Source organism: Equus asinus, chromosome 11, assembly GCF_041296235.1.
Source record: "Equus asinus isolate D_3611 breed Donkey chromosome 11, EquAss-T2T_v2, whole genome shotgun sequence".
Taxonomy (NCBI): domain Eukaryota; kingdom Metazoa; phylum Chordata; class Mammalia; order Perissodactyla; family Equidae; genus Equus; species Equus asinus.
In genome coordinates, this window is record NC_091800.1 from 39444392 (window position 1) to 39465714 (window position 21323).

General features: G+C 37.6%; 1 protein-coding gene across 1 annotated transcript in view; it reads right to left on the minus strand.

The window, feature by feature from the left end:
• Nucleotides 1-21323, minus strand: part of DIAPH3 (diaphanous related formin 3) — a 489528-nt gene that overhangs the window by 347189 nt on the left and 121016 nt on the right. The window contains exon 5 of the mRNA XM_070480866.1: nucleotides 18446-18576. Within this exon, the coding sequence (XP_070336967.1) occupies nucleotides 18446-18576 (131 nt within the window). The remainder of the gene's footprint in view (nucleotides 1-18445; nucleotides 18577-21323) is intronic.

Genomic DNA, 21323 nt, shown 5'->3' on the forward strand with positions numbered 1-21323 from the left:
ACACAATTCAATCTATAACATTTACTCCTATTCTTCTGAGTTTTTATCATGAATAGGTGTTGAATTTTATCAAATGCTTTGTCTGCATCAATTGATATGATCATGCAATTTTTCTTCTGTAGCCTCGTTGATATAGTACATTACAATAAGGACTTTTGTGTCTAGATTCATGATGGACATTGGTCTGTAAACTTGGAGGTTTGGAGTTTGTTTTTGTTCTGTTATTGTCTTTGTTTGGTTTTGGTATCAGTACCTTCAAAAACTGTGAATTGTTCCCTACTCTTGTATTTTCTGAGACAGTGTAGAATTGGTATTAATTTTTCTTTAAATTTCAGGTAGAATTCTCCAGCGAAATCATCTGTACTTGAAGATCTCTCTGGGAGTTTTAATATAGTAATTCAATTTCCTTAGTAGTCAGAAAACTATTCAAATTCTCTATTTCATATTGGGTTTGTTGAAATACTTTGTGCTTTTCAAAGAATTGATCTTTTTCATCTAAGTTATCAAATTTGTGTGTTTAAAGTTATTTGTAGTATTCCCTTATTACTCTGTTGATGTCAGGTCTGTAATGAAATTCCTGTTTCATTTCTGATATGGGTAATTTGTGTCTTCTCTTTTTCTTCATCAATATTAATAGAAGTTCGTCAATTTTATTATCTTTCCAAAGGACCAGCTCCTTGTGTCATTGATTTCCTCTATTGTTTGTTTTCAATTTAATTGATTTCTGATCTTATTATTTCCTTCCTTGTGCCGCTTTGGGTTTACTTTGTTCTTCTTTTTTCTAGAGCCTTGAGGTGATAGCTAAAACTGATTTGAGCATTTTCCTCTTTTCTAATGTATAAGTGCTATAAACCTCCCTCTCAGTACTGCTTTAGATGTGTCCCACAAACTTTGAAATGTTGTATTTTGATTTACTTCACTATTTATTTCCCTTGAGACTTCTTGACCCATGGATTACATAGAAATGTGTTGTTTACTTTCCAAATGCTTAGAGATCTTCCTGTTCTTGATTTCTAGTTTGAGTCCATTGTGGTTAGAGAACACATTCAGTATGATCTCAATTTTAATTTGACAAGGTTTGCGTTATGGCCCAGGATACTGTCTATCCCAGTATATTTTCTGTGGGAATAAGAATATATATTCTGTTATTGTCATAGAGTGCTACATATAACACAAATAAAATAACACTATATGTTATACAGTATTCTATATATATTATATCCTTTTGCTTGATGATGGTGTTGAGTTCTTCTATATCTTTAGTGATTTGTTGACAGAGTTGTAAATTCTCCAAATCTAATTGTGGATTTATCTATTTCTCCTTTCAGTTCTATTATTTTTTGCTTCATATATTTTGCACATCTGCAGTTTGACATATGCACACTTAGAAATGGTCTTTTAGTGGATTGACCCTTCTATCATTATATAAAAATCACTTGATTTTCTTTACTCTGAGGTCTTAAAATAGCCACAACTGCTTTCTTTTGATCAATGTTTGCATGATAAACCTTTAATTGTCTTTTTACTTTCAATCTGCCTATATCAACATATTTGAAGTGAATCTCTGATAGAAAGCATATAATTAGGTGATTTTTTTAATCCACTTTGCCAATCTCCTTTAATTTGTTTATTTAAACCATTTATACTTAACGTAATTATTGATATGTTAAGGCTTCAGTCTACTATTTATTTTTTGGTTTTTGTTTGTTCCGTTTGTCTATCTTCTTTTCCCTGCCTTCCTGTGGTTTATTTGAACATGTTTTAGAATTCCATTTTGATTTATTATTTTTTATGTATATCTCTTTGTATAATTTTTTAATGGTTCTTCTAGGTATTACATCATAATACATCACAAGTTCATCAGTGTCATCATTTTACAAGTTTGAGTGAATTGCAAAAATCTTCCCTCATATTATGGACTGAACAGAATCCCTCAAAATTCAAAATTGAAACCTAAACCCACAATGTGACTGTACTTGGAGATAAGGCCTTGAAAGAGGTAATTAATGTTAAATGAGGTCATAAGGGTAGGATTCTAATCCAGTATGACTGGTGTCCTTATAAGAGGAGGAAGAGACACCAGAGATACATGCCCACAGAGAAAAGACCTTGAGAGGACACAGCAAGACATGGACCATCTACAAGCAAAGGAAAGAGGCGTCAGACGAAAATCTTAAGACTTCAAGCCTCCAGAATTGTGAGAGAATAAATTTCTACTGCTTAAGCCACACTGTCTGTAGCATTTTGTTAGGCAGCCCAGCAAACACACACACCTCCCTTGAAGTCCCTTTACCTTCCCCATTTATAGTAGAATTGTTTTAAGTATTTCCTCTACATACATTTAGAACCACAGTGTTATAATTTTTGCTTCTACCATCAATCATAATTTAGAAAATTCAAGAGGAGGAAATTCTATTTTTTTACCCATATTTTTACTTACACTGGACTTTCTTCCTAACATTTCAAGGTGCCTTCTTTAACGATTTCCTTTCTGCTTAGAAAACGTCCCTTAGCCATTCTTTTAGGCTAAGTTTGCTGGCCACAAATTCTCTGGGTTTTCCTTCATCTGGGTATGCCTTGATTTCTCCTCCTTTCCTGAAGGATAGTTGCATAGCACATAAGATTCTGAGATGACCGAGTTCTTCGCTTTCTTCCTTTGAAAACTGTTTTACCAGTTAGATTTTGGCCTCCATAGTTTCTGATGAGGATGCCAAAGTCACCTCAATTGTTTTTTCCCTATAACTAATGTGCCATCTCTTGTTCCTTTCAAGATATTTTGCTCTGTCTTTAGTTTTCAGGAGTTTGACTACAATATGTCTTAATGTGAATTTCGTTGGGTTTATCCTGTTTTTAACTGGCTTCCTGTAACACTGCTCTACTGGAGGAAGGAAAGGTACCAAGTTGACACCACCAGGTGGGAACAGAAGTCCAATGTCCCCACTTGGCCTCCAATGACACCTGAGGGGAGAGGTTCCTTGTTACTGCTGCACATGGGTAGGAGCCTGAGCTACCTACTCAGCCTCCATGGTACCTTCCTGGCAGGGAGAAGTAGGAATGCCTCATCATGCTCAGCATGTAACCTTGGCACCAAGGTGCGAGTGGGAACGGTTACCACGGACTGCGGTAAAAGTTCTGACTCCCTACTAAGTCTCCTCTGACACCACCTCAACGGGGAGAGGGAAGAGTACCTCATTACTGCTGTCTGGAGTCTAAGTCCAGGCTCCCCACTTTGTTTTGATGGTATGGGTGGGGAGGAGCCACCCAGCCACCAGTTTTCTTCTGTGGTATTTGGCAGGCATTGACTAGTTATGGTTAAAGTCTTCTGACTAGGTGGCTGTTCCTCTGGCTTAAGAGAGCAGCCTTCCATTGAAACTTTCGTCTATGTCTACTGGCATTTCTGGGTTCCAGATTTAGCATATCTCCAAATCTGGGATAAAGGCAAAAAGAAAACTTGTAGAACTCACCACCATGCCATTCATTGGGTCCCAAGGTTCCTAGTCTATCCGTTGTCTTGTATTTGTTTCACACGTGATGTCTAGATTTTTCAGTTGGACTTAGAGGAGGAAGAGGGAAAAGTCCATCTACTCCACCCTCACAGAGACATCAAGTCTGAAATCTCCACTGCTAAAGTGTGCGACTAGGTAGAAGCTCCCACCAAGGTACCTAAGAAAAGGCAGTGACAATACTAAGAACAGAACCAAGTGAAGATGAGATAACAAATCCTAAGGAAAGAGGAAGTTTTAAAAAGAGAAGAGTCAAGGGTAAACTGCTGAAGTGAGGTCAAATTAAAAACTGAATTTAAGAGAAGTTTATAAATAACTCTGTAGAAGTGAAATTCTGATTGCAGAAGAATTAAAGAAAAGGAATGGTTAGAATAAAGATAATAAGTGATAAACAGTTGATGGGAGAAATCTAAAGGAGCAAGAACAGGTAAATAAAACAATTAATATAGCTTGTAATAAACACTATGACAGGGTAAACAAAAAAATGCTAAAGGAGCTAGTAAGGCAGCTACCCACTAACCTAGCCAGGGGCTAGAAGAAATCCTGAATCAAAGAAAACTATGCCTACAATCTTGATAATGGAAAGATGCTAATGTAGCTTAAGTTTAAAAAGCAGAAACTCTAATATGGTATTCTCCATTTTTGTTCAAAAATGTGTTTTTGTTCACATACAGGAAATGTGTGCATGTACAAACACATTCTTAGTCATTTTCTACCTGATCAGCTCATTCAAATACCTGCTGGTTTCCATTCCATGTGTGAAACACTGATTAACACCCATGGCATAATGAACATTCAAGGCTAATATCCTCCTCTCTCCTACATTCACATGCTTCTCCTCCCACCAAGATCCAGTTGGGTTCATTTCCAAATCCATTTTTGCCAGTTCTATTTATTACTGCAATTATATAATTTAAGTAAATTACATAAACAGGCAACATATCATTGAGAAAAGAGTTGCTGTTTCTATAAAAACCATAATATTTTGTAAACATTTTTCAAAAGATGACATTTTAAAAAGTGCTATAGAAGGAGATGTGGACACAAGTGTAAATTATTAAGAGATATCATCAAAAAGACTTTTTTTAAAAGAGAAAATACTCTATACCCAGATTACTGTGTAAGAGCCTCTACACTCCTGTTCCACTTTAAAACACCAATATGCAGACAACAGTGCATCATGGGTGCAATTTATGCAATCAGCCTGTGCCTACTCCCGGAAAAGGTCTAGGCTCCACATCAAATGTCTAGAGAAAAAAATGGATACTTATGTTTTGAATCAAAAAAAAGAAAGTTTATGGTATAACTGAACCACTTATTTTGTGATTCCCTGCTTTAACAAACTTTTTCAAACAACCAACCAATAGCATTAAACCAGAGGACTTGCTCCGTAGACACACACACTTCCACCCAGGAAGTTATAGTGTCTTTCTAAGTAGGCGATACTATACATTTTTTCCTCATTTTGTTTTTGTGTTATCTTTCTGTAATGAACTTATTTTTTTTGTAATAAGAAATCTATTTTTTAATTACCCAAATAATCATCTTACACAAATGCCTAGGGAAACACAAAGTTATTTTGCTGAAAATCAATATAAGAAGCTTCTTGAAAGGGGAAAAAAATACATCACTGGTCACATGTGACAAAGTAACAAATTTCATACTTTAAATTTAGAAGGTCAACTTTAATACTGTATAATATCCAGATCCAATTTACATTCCTCTGTCAGAGTAATATATCACCAATGCTGAATATAATTAGTTTATTTTAAGCTTTCATTTTCACCTGCTCTTAGCAAGGTGACTAAATACTTAAACTGAACAGTTCTGGGGAGGAGTACAATGCAATCAGCATGCCCTGTAGGGCAAAATAAACATACACCCACATCGCATTCAATGGTCCAGCCACAAAAATTATGCTAAATTATACAGCCAGACAGGGAATGCAGGAACTAAATAATGTTCTGATTGTAAAATCTATTAAACTTCAAAATACAACCATTAATATGTATATTTTCTAGGAATTGATTTTTAAAGAAGTTATACATCTGAAACAAGTCATTTATTCCCACTTGTAATATTAGATGAGACAGTGGAGCAACAAACTGAGTAGTCTGTTCTCCTAGTTACTTTTTAGCTATAACATATTCAAAGGCATAAAATGTCTAGAAAAAGTATTCCAGGTAAAATGAAAAAAACAGACTAACAACAATGATGAAAAAGAAAGTACCTATATAAGAAACATGAGTTCTTGATCTTTAGATGAAAAGACAGTAAGAGAACTATGGATTTAAAATAACATATACTAGTATGTGCTCTAATCAAAACTTACATAGTGTAGACCAGGAAACAGTTTAAAACATACTAAATATTAATAAGTAGGTTTCTTAGTATCAAATCAAACACATCATTACTTCAGGAAAGTATTAACTGAATTATTCATTTTATAGGCAGGAGCCACATAATATTTCGGTCAGTGACAGACCCTATATACGACGTGGTCCCGTAAGGTTAGTACCATATAGCCTAGGTATGTAGTAGGCTATACCATCTGGGTTTGTGTACTTATACTCTACAACGTTCACACAACAACAGAATTGCCTAACGACACTTTTCTCAGAACGTATCCCCATTGTTAAGCAACGTATGACTGTAAATATAGACTAATTTGACAGCCAGATATGGGGAAAGAGAAATTATCATCACATTTCAGGCCTTCCATCATCTTTTCCCACCCTAAATATTTGCTACTAGTGCCCAATACTAGTCCAACAGACCAGATCGGTCCATAAACTCATACTAAGTCCATAATCTGCCCTTGATTCTATTAAGTTCATTTCTAGTTTCATTCATGATGCTCCCCTCCACACAATTGCCTCTTCTGTAACAAATGAAACCATTTCATCTTTCAAGGGCCAATTCAAGTTTCCTCCTTCTTTGAACTCTCTCTAATTTAAGTTTCTCCATTTGCTCACTAGGTTTCACTTGTGTGACCCCAGATATTCCTCCAGTTACTGCCCGTTTCTCTCCTTTCTTTTTTAGCAGAAAGTCTCAAATGATTTCATCACAAGCATAGTCAGTACTTCCTAACCATCTCTTCATTCCATCTCACTTCAGTCAGGCTTCTGTCACCCAGACTCCACAAAATCGCTTTTCTCAGAAGTCACCAACAACCCTCCTCTTGCCAATTCGAACAGCATTATCTTGCCTCACCTCTCAGTATCATTCTGTGTGGTTTTCCACCCTGTATTTGCAACACTCTTGTTCTCTCAGGTTCAGGAAATCAGCCTTTCTGGGTTCTCCTCCTCCCTACTAGCCACTGCTCAATCTGTTTTCCTGGCTGCTCCGCCCTGTCTGGACCATGTATATAGGAATCGCTGATCTCCTCAGGGCTTTTTCTGGAAACCCATCTGTATCTCTGCACACGTGCACACAAACACGCACATCCCAACCCTGGATCTCAGCCATTCTCAGGGCTTTACATACAATCCACATATAAACAACAGACAAATGTCTCCACTCCACATTTCTCCACTCAAGTCTAGACTTACATATTCAGCTGTTCGCTTGATGTCTCAAACTGTGCGACTCTTAGATATATCAAACTTGACAAGTTTAAAAGATATATTTTAATTTTTTTTCCTCCAAAATGCATGGAACCAGTAATAACAACCATCTTCCTCCATCCCAGTTAACAGCCCTACTTACGGACCCATTTGCTCAAGTCAAAAATCTAGTCCTCCTTTTCATTCACACCCCGCATCCAATCCATCAACATGTCCTACAGTTTCTACCTCCACTTTTTCTACAAAATCCACCCCATTTCCCACCCACCACAACTACAACCCTTATCCACACCACCCTCCATCATCCCTGTAAGTATTGCCACAGCCACTGATCTCTTTATCCATCTTCCTATCTTCAATCTCTTCTCCCCACAGCAGCAGGAGTGATCCTTTGTCATTTCCTCCTTAAAACTCTTTAATAGTCTCCCACTAATTTAGAATAACAATCCGATTTCCCAACCAGGACCTTTAAGACCCTCATGAGCTGGCCACTGCCCACCCCTGTGATGGCTCCACCCTCCTGTCACACTGTGTCCCCACCTCAGGGTCTCTGCTACCCAAGAAGTGAGCCAGGCCCAGTACCACTGCCTAAGTTCCCCTTAACTAGTTCCTTGTCCTTTTGGTCGCTTAAACTTCACCACCTCAGAAATCATTTCTCTAACCAGCTCACATCTAAAGGCTCTCTATCCAGTACTATTAGTCCCTTATTTTTTCTTAACTGAACTAATGATATCTTTTGTTTTATTTTATTTACTTGTTTTCTAGGTCTCTCACCCATATGCCTCTTGTTACTGTGGTCCCTGGCACAGCCCCTGGGAATACTTGTTGCATGGGGAGATTAACAAGGACCTCCTCTGCTGTATCCCAGCAGCCTGTTACCAATCCAAACACTTAAGGACTTAATTAGATAAGAGCTGGTGGTGTCATTTATTCTTTAATGTGCATGAGACATTTCTCTCCAAATGGAATCTCAGCAATCTGAGGACAGGGAGAAGCCCTTGGATGTCTTCTCGTTTTTCAACATGGAGGTGTATAAAGATGCTCAAAACACCTGATCTCCTATCCTGAAAAATGAGCAGCACAGGTTCATGCATTTCACCTTATTTCAAGTTTCAATTTCCCTCTTCTCTCATGACTATTTGCATTCGTTTACCATGCACTCTGACCTTCTCTTCTGAGTCCCATTTTAAGGTTCTACAGCACTATTTTGTCCTCTCTTCAGAAATTCATAGGAGGATAGAGAGAGCAGCCAAACCTAGAGAGATTCAAGAGTGAAAGGCTCCAAACAAGCGCACAAGGAAAATTACATGAATTTCTGATCTCTAAAACAGTGTTGCCCAATAGGGTGGCCACTACCTACATGTAAATATTTAAATTAATTAAAATTTGTTTCCTCAGTCACACTGGCACATTTCAAGTACTCAACAGCCACATGTGGTGAGTACTCAACAGTGGTGCAGACGTGGAACCTTTCCATCACTGTGCAGCTATTGGACATCTATTCCAAGGAGCCTACCTTCTCTTTGGCCAGGTGACTTTAGTGGTTCCACCCCAAGGTGGGCATTTCTTCTCTCATCTTTTATGAATTTTAACATAAGAAAGATTTAACACATGAAAACTATACCTATTTCTTTCTGACGTATATTGTCCCATAAGAAAGGACTAGAAATCCATGGGAAATATGGATGATAAGACTGAGTTTTACTCTACAAGGTTTTTTGAATCATAAACATTAAAACTTTCTTCTACTGCCTTTATGTTATGCCTCCCTTTGTGTTAAGGCCTTTCTTTATGTATAGTTACATATTTCTCTGTGTATAGTTATGTATTTCTCTGTGTATAGTTATGTATCTCTTTATGTATAGTTAAATATTCCTTTATGTATAGATATGTTAGGGAATACCAAGACCAAGATCATGATATTTTAAATTCTTTACTTAACTCACCGAGCAATACTCTAACACATAGTAACAAGGCCAAAAAAAACGATCTAAGGACTAAACTATATGATTCTGACTAGGACCTTTAGTGCCTGTAGTTCAAAAATTTTTCAGCTGAAAATATTTGTCTTTGCAAAAGAAATCAAAGCATTCAGTAAATAACATTATGCTGATAGCTGTTATAGGTTTGAAACATAAGGTTTACATTCTCTAAAAACACACACAATTTCATTGAAAAGAAGGGAAGTTTCTTACATCTCACCTATATCCATGAGAAACTTTAATTGCAGTATTTTCCCCAAATTGTTACGGCGTAACACTATCTTTTGTTGTCTTTTCAACAGTAATCTAATCGTTTCAAATAATTAGTTTTCAGTCACATATTCTTCCTTTTAAGCCTGATTATCAAACTGCTCTATTTTTAAAATGAAGATTTGAGACCCTATGACTTGTGACTGACTTTACATTTGAGATTTTTTTTAAATTAATCTTGGCTATTCAAACAGCAATTTATATTTTATTTTAAATAGACTGGGAAATATGTATTTTAAAATACACAATTCTAGGACCTTTCAGATCAAGTACAAATTGAGCTATGCAGCTCTTATTCACCATGTACAGAAAATATGTATTTCTCTGTTAGAAGCAATTACTCTATTTCCAATGTACTCTACTTTTATTCTTAACCTTGCATTCAAAGTCAAAGCTTTTAAGATACAGGTAAAGTTAACATTGAAACCAAATAATTATAACATTTTAATACATCCATAAGCCAAAACCAAGTTATCATCTGAATAACAGTACACAAAAGAAAAAGCCTCCTATGAGTGGGGAGCATTGTATCTTCTGGAGAGTCTCTCAGAAAAATGACACTGCTGTGGAAGGACTCTGAAAGCATTCAAAAGTAATGGCTTGCCCTTTAAATATATCAAGTTAGTACTCATTTTAAAACCTTAATAGTTATTTTCTTCCAGGGCATTTTTCATTAATATTTCATTCATTTAAAATACTTTGGAAAGGACAGCAAAATGGCCTAAAATTAGAGGGCATTTTCAAAAAATATTTCTTTAATAAGCAATACTGTCATAAAAATTATGGATCCTGAATGATAATTTAGAAATAAATAATACAAGGCATATCCTAAGATATATGGCAGTGTCTAAATAAAAAGAACAACATTAACATCCTACCTTATACTTTAACTTGCTCATAAACAACCTGGAAAAAATGCTTTTAAGAGGGAAAGGCAAGCACATTTCTCTGAGGAAAATTCTGTTAAAAAAAACGCACTCCACTAATATTTTTAACCTACCAAAGGGGATGTTTCTGTGACTTCTATGACACGCCGTATTGCTGATTCCCTCATCCCTGGCTACAGGCAGCCACAGTGAAGGCCACCATGGACCACAGCTACAGCACGGCCTGTCAGACATCCTCTCCTCTCCCTTTCTACTCCTTAATAGCTAGTATGAAGCCCGCTCCCTTAGCCTTATCCTGCCACGACAGCAGTCTCTATTGAAGGCAGCTGTCCTTAGATCACTCATCTTCTCTCAAGTCTCTCTTGATGTGAATGTCCATTTAAAACCTCCTTGGAGGTTTCAAAAAATAATCTTTAATCTTCCATACTTTAATTCCTTTATATATTCTCATAGTCCTTTCATATAGGACCATGAGAACATAGTAATCATACAGTATTTATGTCAGAGGCTACACAAAATACCTTAAGGTGTTTAAGTAGCACTAACAATTTTTTATGATGACAAAAATGGTCTAAATGTGCTGTCCAATATGGTAGCCACTAGCCGTATGTGCCACTTGAGCACCTGAAATGACTTTTTTTTCATTTTATTTTAATTAAATTTAAATAACACAAGTGCCTAGTGGCTACCATATTAACAGCACAGGAAAGAAAATGTGGAGCCACTTGCATTATTTGCCTCCCTGGCATCATCATTAAAGAGAGAGAAAGGAAAGACAAAAGAAATACCAGCACGTAAATCATCTAGGAGAACCTTTATCCCTCTTGCCCCTCTCAGGAATTATCACTATTACTATCACCATAAATCTGTACATACTGTTAATTTCTAATGCTAATTCAAAAAAAAAAATTTGTATCTCACGCCTTAATCTAAAATTCCAAAACATGTCATGGGCATAAAAATAAACTGGAGCATATTATTAATAAGAATACCTTTTACCCTCCTCTCATTTCTACAAAGAGAGAGGCCTTCTATATTCCCCAGAAAGGAACACTGGGGATTACTTCCGGTCACTTCTTCCCCCTTATTATTTGAATATCCCCCAATGAGGAGGACTGATTTATCAAACTGGTGAAAGTGCAGAAAAGACACTGAGCATGTAGGACCCAGGCCTGCAGTTATCTGTTCTCTCTTCCTATGGCAACACGGCAAATGCGATTCAGTGGGCAGAAGTAAGAAGTATATTTCACCGTCAAGTCCCAACTGTGCACTGCGATTCAGTTTTTCCAGCAGTAAAGCTGATCTTTTGTTCCTTCTCTCACTTCTGTATCTACTTTTAATGTATTCAGAACTCAAAGGCAAAAAGGGGGTGTAATTAGTACCACCACCAAACCCAGTATTCTGCATGTGTGAAACAGGACAGCAATTGTATTAGAGGAAACGGAATAAATGGTAAAAGGTCTCAAAAGCTGAGAGTGACCATTTATTTAGTTAGACCAAGCGGATTATCTTCAAATAGAGGTAGTTTCAAGAAATTAAGAGCAGGATGGCCCTTTGTGTTCTTAGGAAGTTTTTGACCTGATTCAAGGCCCTAGAGCATATTATAAAAGCACTTTTCTTTACATCTCCTAGTAATAAGATAAAGAACCTAAATGGCCAATGAAACTAAAAACTGGAAGAAATGGGAATTTAATATTCATTGACCTATTCTGAGTCCCACAGAATAATGCACCAGAGCTTAGCCCATTTCCTCTCACTTCCCTCCTTCACTGTTGTACAATTCTGTTGCTCTCAAAGGGGCTCACCCTGCAGGCTGCAGTTTCCAGGCTTTGTCATCAACTGCTCCTTGCCAGGTTTGGCCCGTGGGAAGGTGGGAAGAAAGAATAAACCAGGGTATTTCTCTCCTTCTCTCTCTGCCTTGGCAGCTTCTCTGGCAACAGCTGCATCTTCCCCATGGATACAGTTTCTGCCATTCAACACCAGCCCATGAGCTTCCAGAACACTGCCTTCTCCTCTTTCTCTAGCATAGGAGTGGAGCAGCTTCCTGCTGTTGCTAATGTTTGGAGTGCCTCACTGCCCCTCTTTCATTTCTCAGTCTATCCCCTATTTAACCAATTCCATGATAACGAATTTTTTTTTTAAATGTAGACTGCTCCCTGTTTCTGCCTTCCTGAAGGACCTTGACAATATATACAATATACACATATACACATATGCATATGTATAGTTTGATTCTGATTGCATTTTCAGTTACTTCCTAGAAAAGTATCTTTGTTAAGACTGAGGAAAGCACTAGAGACTCTTAGGTATTATTTAGGTATAATGCAGCATTAGTAAGCTTTAAGAAGAGGTCCACCTTGGTAGGAGAAAGCTTTGACTTGTAGATGCTTCAGTTCACGTGCTCTGAATTACCTGCACCACACCCCTCACCTCACCACAACGTCCTTGATAGAATCCATTGCCTACGAGGAGGGACTGCAGGCAAGGTGGAAGGATGAAGTCCTGGGGGGACAGGCCGTCCAGATGGAGGAAGGGCAGAAAGACTTCCCCGCGCAAGGAACACCCATTCTCTTCATCAACTTCATTGTCCCTTCCCCCAACCCTGGGAGAGGGAGAAGATGTAGGAATCACAGACTTTTACCAGGTTCACTCCCTCCGTGAATTTCTAGGACGTTTCCAAGGAATATTAACACATTCCACAAATCTGTACTATCAAGGCATGATTTTTCAAAAAAGATAAAAACATCGCTTGCCCAAATAAAGCCAGCAGTGTCAAGTATTTACTTACCTCATTAATGAGGAGACCAGCAAAATGGTGAGTCTCATTGAAAAAGAATTAGAAAAATCAAAGTATTTTTAGAGGCTTAAAGAAAGGAAAGAAGAAGAATGCTAATTAAATGACAAAACTAGTTAATATTCTGTAGGGCAATAAAACTGCAACTTCTGAGGTTCATCTTCAAAAAAAGAAAAAGAAAAGAAAAATCAAGAGTAAGGTAAAAAAAAATTTTAAATAAATATGAACATACTAACATATGCATTAAAACTTTAGGGCAAAGACACACAAGAAACTATCAAGAGGAGTTCACTACTGAGCAGCAGATCTGATGACCAAATGACAAAAGTTTGTTTGTAGCCTTCTGAGAAATGTAATACGTTTAAAGAAATAACACAAGGATTAAAAAAGTGAGGAGCATAGAATTATGAAAAATGACAGAGTTTTAAAGAGCCAAGAAGAAATTATAGGGATGAAATTATAATACTGGAAATTTTTATAAGTTAAACAGACATCTGTGAACAAACAATTAGGAAACTAGAAGATCTAAACAAAATATATCCAGACTATAGTAGAGAGAGACAAATAGATGGAAACTATAAAGAGGTTAAGAAATAATGGCATACGGAGTAGGAAGGTCTAATATGTACAAAATTATAGAGAAAAAGCCAATATTCAAAGAGATAATGGCTGACATCCAGAAAATTTATGAAAGACATCAATCATATTCAGGAAGTCCAAAAAAATTTAATAAGATAAATAAGAAAGAAATTCCACCTAGACACATAAAACTATAGAACACCAAAAAGACAAAACATCATAAAACCAGACAGAGAGAAAAGGCAGATTACCTGGAAAAGAATGAGTTTTAGATAAAGAGCCAAACTCTCAAAAACAGAAATTAAAGGAAGAGAAAATAATATCCTCAATGTACTAAGAAATGAAATCTAAAAACCCTCAATTCCATGACCTAAGAAAACTATCCTTCAAATGTAAAGGCAAATTAAGTCACTGTGAGACAATTAAGAGGTTTACCATCAACAGACTCTCACCAAGGGAATTTAATGATACACCTGAAGCAAAAGTAAAATAATCAGAGGAAAAAAATCATGAAACAAAAAAAAGAATGATGAGTATATAAATGTATGTAAATAAATACATATACACATATTTGTAGTATAACTCAGTAGTAATAACAGCTAATTCATAATATTAAAATGAAAAAAACAAAACATCACACAAAACTAGCACACAAATCAAGAGGGGATGATTGGTGTTAAAGTAGTCCTAGGTTCAAATTAAAAGAGATATTGCTTATTTTTATCCTCTTTAAGTACATGCATTTTAAATTCCCTTTTTAAGTGTGTGTATGTTAAATTTTTTTTGTTATATGATCAGCAAAAGAGAATATGTCTTTCAAATTAGTAAATAAGGAAAAACGAAATAAGAAACTAAAAATCTAGCCAAAAGAATTTAAGGATGAGGAAGAGGCAGGAGGAGATCACAGAAAAGGAAGAAAGAACAGAAGGAGGGGGGAAAGGAACATGGAAAAAGTAGCATCAACTAAAAATTCAAAATGAAATATCAGATATAAATTCCAGTATATTTTCACAATCGATATGAAAAGATAAGACTACCAGGTAAAGACAGAGTATCAAATAGGATTCTTTTTTTAAAAAGCATTCGTACGCTATTTACAATAGATACTCCTAAAATATAGAAAACAAAGGTATGAAAAATGATTGTGATGAAATGTAAGTAGCTGCACACATCAACATAATAAATCTATGAAACGTAATACTGAGAGGAAAACACAAGTCTCAGAAGAACATATGGAAGATGATGCTATTTACATAAAGCTCAAAAATATATAAAACCAACCAATATATTAATTAGGAATATAAACACAGTAAAACTATAATAAAGAGAAAGAAATGATAAACCCAAAATTCAGGAAAGTGATTACCACAGGCTAGTGGGACAAGGGGAGGCAGAATCAAAGAGGGATGCACGCAAGCTTCCACCTTGTAGGCAATGTTCTATACCTTAGCCTCGTTAATAGGCAGGTGGGTACTTGTTTTACTGTTATGATAGTCTTTTTTATATATTTAATATTTTATATAAGTAATTTTTAAAATAAGTCAAAGTATTAGTATCCTCAAAATTTTTTATCTTGACTTTTCTTCTTCAGGTCCTCTTGATACTGAGTACGCTGATCTCATGCTTGCCACCAGCTTTTCTATTTCTCTCTTCACACGTGCGGTACATGGCACAAAAAGTTCATCAACTCCAAAGTTAAACTCTTCCACCAGCTTTGTGTTTTCAAGCCCAGAAATGCAGAAAAACTAGATTCCAAACATGATCCTGAATAAATGGAATAATGACTCACAAATGCTGCTCATTTGCTTTGCAGTAAACATATATATTACTGCAAAATTTTCCAAAGTTATAATTATATAATCAAACCTAGTTCCAAAACCTCCTTAGAAATCTAACAAAAAGCTAACTTTAGTGAGAAAATACTTCTTATAAAGTTCGAAATGCATATTAACTGTGAGTAAAGGAAAAATAATGCCTAAAATCACAAAATACAAAGACCTGATAAGACTAGATTTTCTGAGACAGAAATCTTGTCCTTAACAGCTGCATCAAATTGAGAAAATGAAGATGCATTCTATAACTAATTTGCTACATGTATAGATGGGTATGGACTAAAATGTTTGATATCAATCACAATGATGTTAGCGTCTACCTTTTCACGTTTCCACCTCCATGTATTCAATAGCTCAGATGTAACTGTTGACTATGTCAAGATTCACTAAAAGTTTGTACTTGAAAATTTGAAGCAGTTGTTCATTTCGCTAGTGTTCCAAAAACAAAGCAACTGTGCTTTTAGTTCAAAACTGTCGCCAAGAATATTGAATAATTAATAAAATTTTAAACAGAAGAACTATGTGAACTTCAGATCAACTCTTCATAAAGCAAAACCAATAATCTTGAATTTAATACACTAGTTTTCACATAATTCACTGTCCAAATAGTAAAAGGTTGACATGGCTCATAATTGCTAGGCAGGGTTTCAGAAGTTGATGAATGGCTCTAAAAATATTGCGTATCTGCAGCGGAAGGGGAACTAATCGGGGGGGGGACTCCTACTTTTCCTTGACTTTTGATTTAAATAAATCCTGATCCCAAAGCAGCATTGGAGAATCATCATTAATCAGTTCACTTGTTTCTTTTTCAACTCTATTCACAGACATTGAAGACTTTTAACTCTAATTTTCCCAATATCACCACAGGTCTAACAATGATCTCAAAAGCTTACAAAAATTAGAATTCCTTCTCCTACTATAGTCACATACTGTACATAAAGAAAGATAAGAAAAAGAAAATGTGAAAAACTGACTTTCTCAGCAGACACATCATAACTAACAGCCAAGTCCAAAGACTTGATCACAGACATATCTTCAAGTTTTACATCTCCAGCTAAGTCATTCCTCTAATTGGAGCAATGGACACAGAAAGAATCAAGTATATTCTCGATCTTCTGTCTACATAAAGTGCTCTGATTTCAGAAAAATTTCTCCAAAAATAAAATTTTTCTCTTCTTTTCAATTAAAAAGACTATTGTGTAGGAAACAGCCACAGCACTTGTGAATTCCTCTAATGTATTTTAGAACTGGCCACTCTTGGGGAAATAATTCCATAAGTTTTTAGGTTTTTTAAATAAGTTTCAAATGAAAGAGACATAGCATTATTCCCCACAATTTTTAGGTGAAATCATAATAAATAATTGTATCCATTGTAACATGCTTGAATTCATACATAAAACCCTTTCAGTTTATCTTTTGTTATCATATTCATCTACTCAAAATATGAAGACAAGAAAAGGTAAAGGAAAAGTCTACTTTTAATTATATTGGAAAGTCATGACTATCTCCAGTCCCCAGTGGCTGCCAGATAAATGGAGAAATGAGTGTATTCCCCAATCAACCCCAAAATACCCTCTTCCTACATTTAAACTCCATAAGAACAGGGCCTGGATCTGCTTTGTCATTCACTCAAGCCCCACATCTAAGTAATTGGAAAATAGCAGGTGCTCAATAATTATTTTTTTAAATGAATACATTGAACAAGTACAGATTAAGCTGGAAACCAGAGCTCTTCATGTATGACTATACCTGTCCAATAAATTACTAATTCACATTAATTTCTAAAAATCACCAAGGTAAGACCTCATGAGGAAGGCTAACATCAAACCTCTCTTTTCAATCAACAAATCTTTACCAAGCACCTTCTATATGCTAAGCACTGTGCCTGGTAAAGAGAGGTAAATAAGACAGAGGAAGTCCCCAGGCTCAGGCCCACCGTTGGTTTACAATGTAGAGAACAGGTTGGCAATGGCAAAATATAGAAAAATAAGATAAAATAGAAATATACTAAAGGTTCTTTGTTCACTCTTCATACTCTAGTTAAACCTCACTCACTTTTCATGTCTCACAAGTTGGGATCTTTTTGTTTTAATACTTGTGCTGTCAGAGATTTTTTCATACTATAGCCTAACTACAGAAACATCAAAAAAAGAGCTAATCAGAGGGAATAGATTCTTTTACAAACCATTAACATACAATGATAGTTCGCATGCTAGCCCTCAGAATATACGCACACACATGCATCCATATATATACACATACAGATATATTCTTATGAAGAAATAAGCATTCATTTATTACACAATTAACAAGTCAAAACTGATCTATCTTTGACCCTTGCAGCCCTGAAATTCTGATTCTATGACTGCTCAGATATTTTATAAAAACTTCTGCTAAAATTTTTTGAAAATATGCTGGGCTAAAAAAGGCTAAAAACAAACAGAGACACACTATGGTAATGTTGCCAAACAGAGGACACTCAGTTAAATGTCGATTTCAGAAAAACAACAAATAATTTTTTAGTGTAAGCATGTCTAAAATTCAGATTTTACTGGGCATCCTGTGTTTTTATTTGCTAAATCTGACAACACTGACCTATGGGATCCTAGAAAGATACCATTTCCGATAAAGAAAAAAAAAAAGGTATTTTTTGCTATGTCAAACAGGAATCAGCCAGTATATATACAATCCCAAAATTCAGAGTGAAACTCAGGCACGTTGATAGCTTCTGATCAGGATAGTTCTCTTTAAAAACACTATAAGTTTTTAAAAATTCTAAGAAAAAAAACAATGAGTTTTTTAAAGACCATAGGCTATTTATCACTCAGTAACAAATTCAAAAGTACTATTGAGACTATATTTCTTCATACATATAAATATTATGTATTCAGTTTTTACCTGGAAAAGTTGTTGAGGTATATCAGCCATTTATTTACAGGTGACATGAAACAAGTATTAAATAAAAATGAAAGAGTAATGACATCTGTCTAATTTAGTAACATGCCCTGATGACGTCCAGGCAGATGAATTACCTCACAGGATTACTAGTCAAAGATACACGGAGGGACTCCAGGCACGTGACAAGTCTCTCATCGGCACACCCCATTTTCAATTCGTAGATGAATTCCTGAGATGAGATCTGCCGACTCCTCTTAAGACTTCCCTGTAAAGTAAAAAAAAAAAAAAAAAAAAAAGTTTTATTCATGCTGTGTGAAGATTATCCATTAAAATAACATTAATCCCACCTTTCATTTTAACAGGTGTACACAACTCTTCAGAGCAGTATTATTTTGAGGGAATGATTTCCTTACTTCTGCCCATTAAACCTATAAATTCATAATTCATGGGATCTACAAAAGACAGTAACATTATCAAGAGGTTTGCAAATTAAAATAATAACTTTTTCAAATCTAAAATATCACGGAAAACAATGCAGGGCACATGACAGAAAATACCTTAAAATACAGTAATAGATTTTAGGCACATGCAAAATAAAAATCAAAACAATACAAGAATGACTCTATTAAAATTAATAATCCAACTAACACAAAAAGCTGTAAGTCATTAATTCATTCAACTATCATTAAGCACCTAGATCTAGGCACTGTAGACACAGAGATTATCAAAACCTAAGTCTGGAAGGAGAAACGGAAGCAAGGAAACAGGACTTTGCAGTGAAGTCTAATTCCTATGACACGGTACCCAGGGACCCAAAGGAGGAAAATCTGAGTTGGCAGAGCACATGTGAGAAGGCTAAGGAAGAGAGAGAAGGTAAGAGTTAGGGAGACAAAGAATTAGAAAGGAATATCTTCCAGACTAAAACATAACACCCATGTATATCCCAGAAGAAAAACAAAAGCACACACAACTGAAGACAGAGGCCAGATGACAGAGGGATAGGCACTACCATACAGTTAGCTTTTCCAGGGGAGTTTTTGAAGGATCATCCTGGCAGCAGTATGAAATATGGATTATAAGAGTTAGAGTTCACTCATTATTCAACCAACATTAATTCCCTACTAAGTGCCAGCCACTTTTTTTAAATTTTTTTTAAAATTTTTCTTCTTCTCCCCAAAGCCCACCAGTACATAGTTGTATGATTTAGTTGTGGATCCCTCCAGTTGTGGGATGTGGGATGCCGCTTCAGCATGGCTTGATGAGCAGTGCTAGGTTTGCACCCAAACCCTGGACCGCCGAAGCAGGGCAAGTGAACTTAACTACTCGGTCACAGGGCCGCCCGGCCAGTCACTATTTTAAGTGCTGAAAATAGAACAATGAACAAGAGACGAAAATCCCTGCCTGCATGGAGCTTTATTCTCTGAGAGGAAGAAGAGAGAGAGAGACAACAAATGAAAGAAATAATTGAAACATATTGCAACATAGATTGTGCTAAGTGCTACAGAGAAAAACAGAGGAAGGGAAGAGGAAGAAAGAGCTTAGGACGTGGATGCTATTTCACACAGGGTGGTCAAAGAAAGCCTCACAGACAAGAATCTGAAGGCCTCAAACTTGAGTGTTAGAATAAAGCTCTGAAGGAGGCGAGAAACTAACCATGTGGATACCTGGAAAAAAGTTATGATGGAGGGGACGAGAGGGCTCACAGGCCACCGAAAGAACTTTGACTTTTACTCTGAGATCAGAAGCATCAAAGCAGAGGGAGAAGAGCCAAGATGGCGCCGTGAGTAGTCCTCTTTGTCTCTCGCCCTTCGAGTCTACAATTATTTGGACACTTATCGCTTGACAAAGGATATCCAGACAGCATCTCAGGACGTCTGAGACACCCACGCGACTATACATCGGATGGCAGATGGACTTTCCTCTGGGAGGATGTGGAAATAGGTGAAAACTCTCCGACCCCGACGGGCAGCCTAGTACCCGCAAGCGGCTTTCTTCCAACGGACGCCCCCAGAGGATCCACACACATCTAGGGCAGGAGCGAGAACACAACAGAGGAGCGACGGTGGAAACAGGTGACCAGAACCCTACCTAAACCCCCTGCAATTACTCCTAAACGCAGAGGGAAACTTTGGAGTTGCACACCTGAGCCCGTGGGGAGAGTCTCTCCCCGCCATTGGCGGGGAGACCCAGCCTGGTGCTCGGGGCGCCCGGAGGGTCCCAGAGAGAGACACGGAGGGCACGGAGATCTCCCAGTTGCCGTTGCCCGCCCCGTGGGACTAGGGATTGCCGGAGATCTCGGAGAGGACCGGGGCCAGGGGAATTTTCAAAGGCCGGTTCTGCGACCCGGAGGGGAAGCGCCGGAGCTCCGCCAGGCAGCAGACAAAACTCTCTGTCTGCCATTAGCAGAGGGGCCACGCCAAGCATTCAGGGCTCCCGGCAGAGGCCCGGAGAGAAGCCCTGAGGGCGGGGCGACCCCCAGCTGCCGTTGCCCGCCCCGTGGGTCTAGGGATTGCCGGAGATCTCGGAGAGGACCGGGGACGGGGGAACTTTCAAAGGCTGGTTCTGCGACCCGGAGGGGAAGCGCCGGAGCTCCGCCCGGGCAGCAGACAAAACTCTCTGTCTGCCGTTAGCAGAGGGGCCACGCTGAACATTCACGGCTCCGGGAGAGGCCCGGAGAGAATCCCAGAGGGCGGGGCGACCCCCAGCTGCCGTTGCCCGCCCCGTGGGGCTAGGGATTGCCAGAGATCTCGGAGAGGACCGGGGCGGGGGGAACTTTCAAAGGCCGGTTCTGCGACCCGGAGGGGAAGCGCCGGAGCTCCGCCCGGGCAGCAGACAAAACTCTCTGTCTGCCGTTAGCAGAGGGGCCACGCTGAGCATTCACGGCCCCGGCAGAGGCCCGGAGAGAAGCCCTGAGGGCGGGGCGACCCCCAGCTGCCGTTGCCCACCCCGTGAGGCTAGGGATTGCCGGAGATCTCAGAGAGGACTGGGGCTGGAGAGAGTTCCAGAGACCCA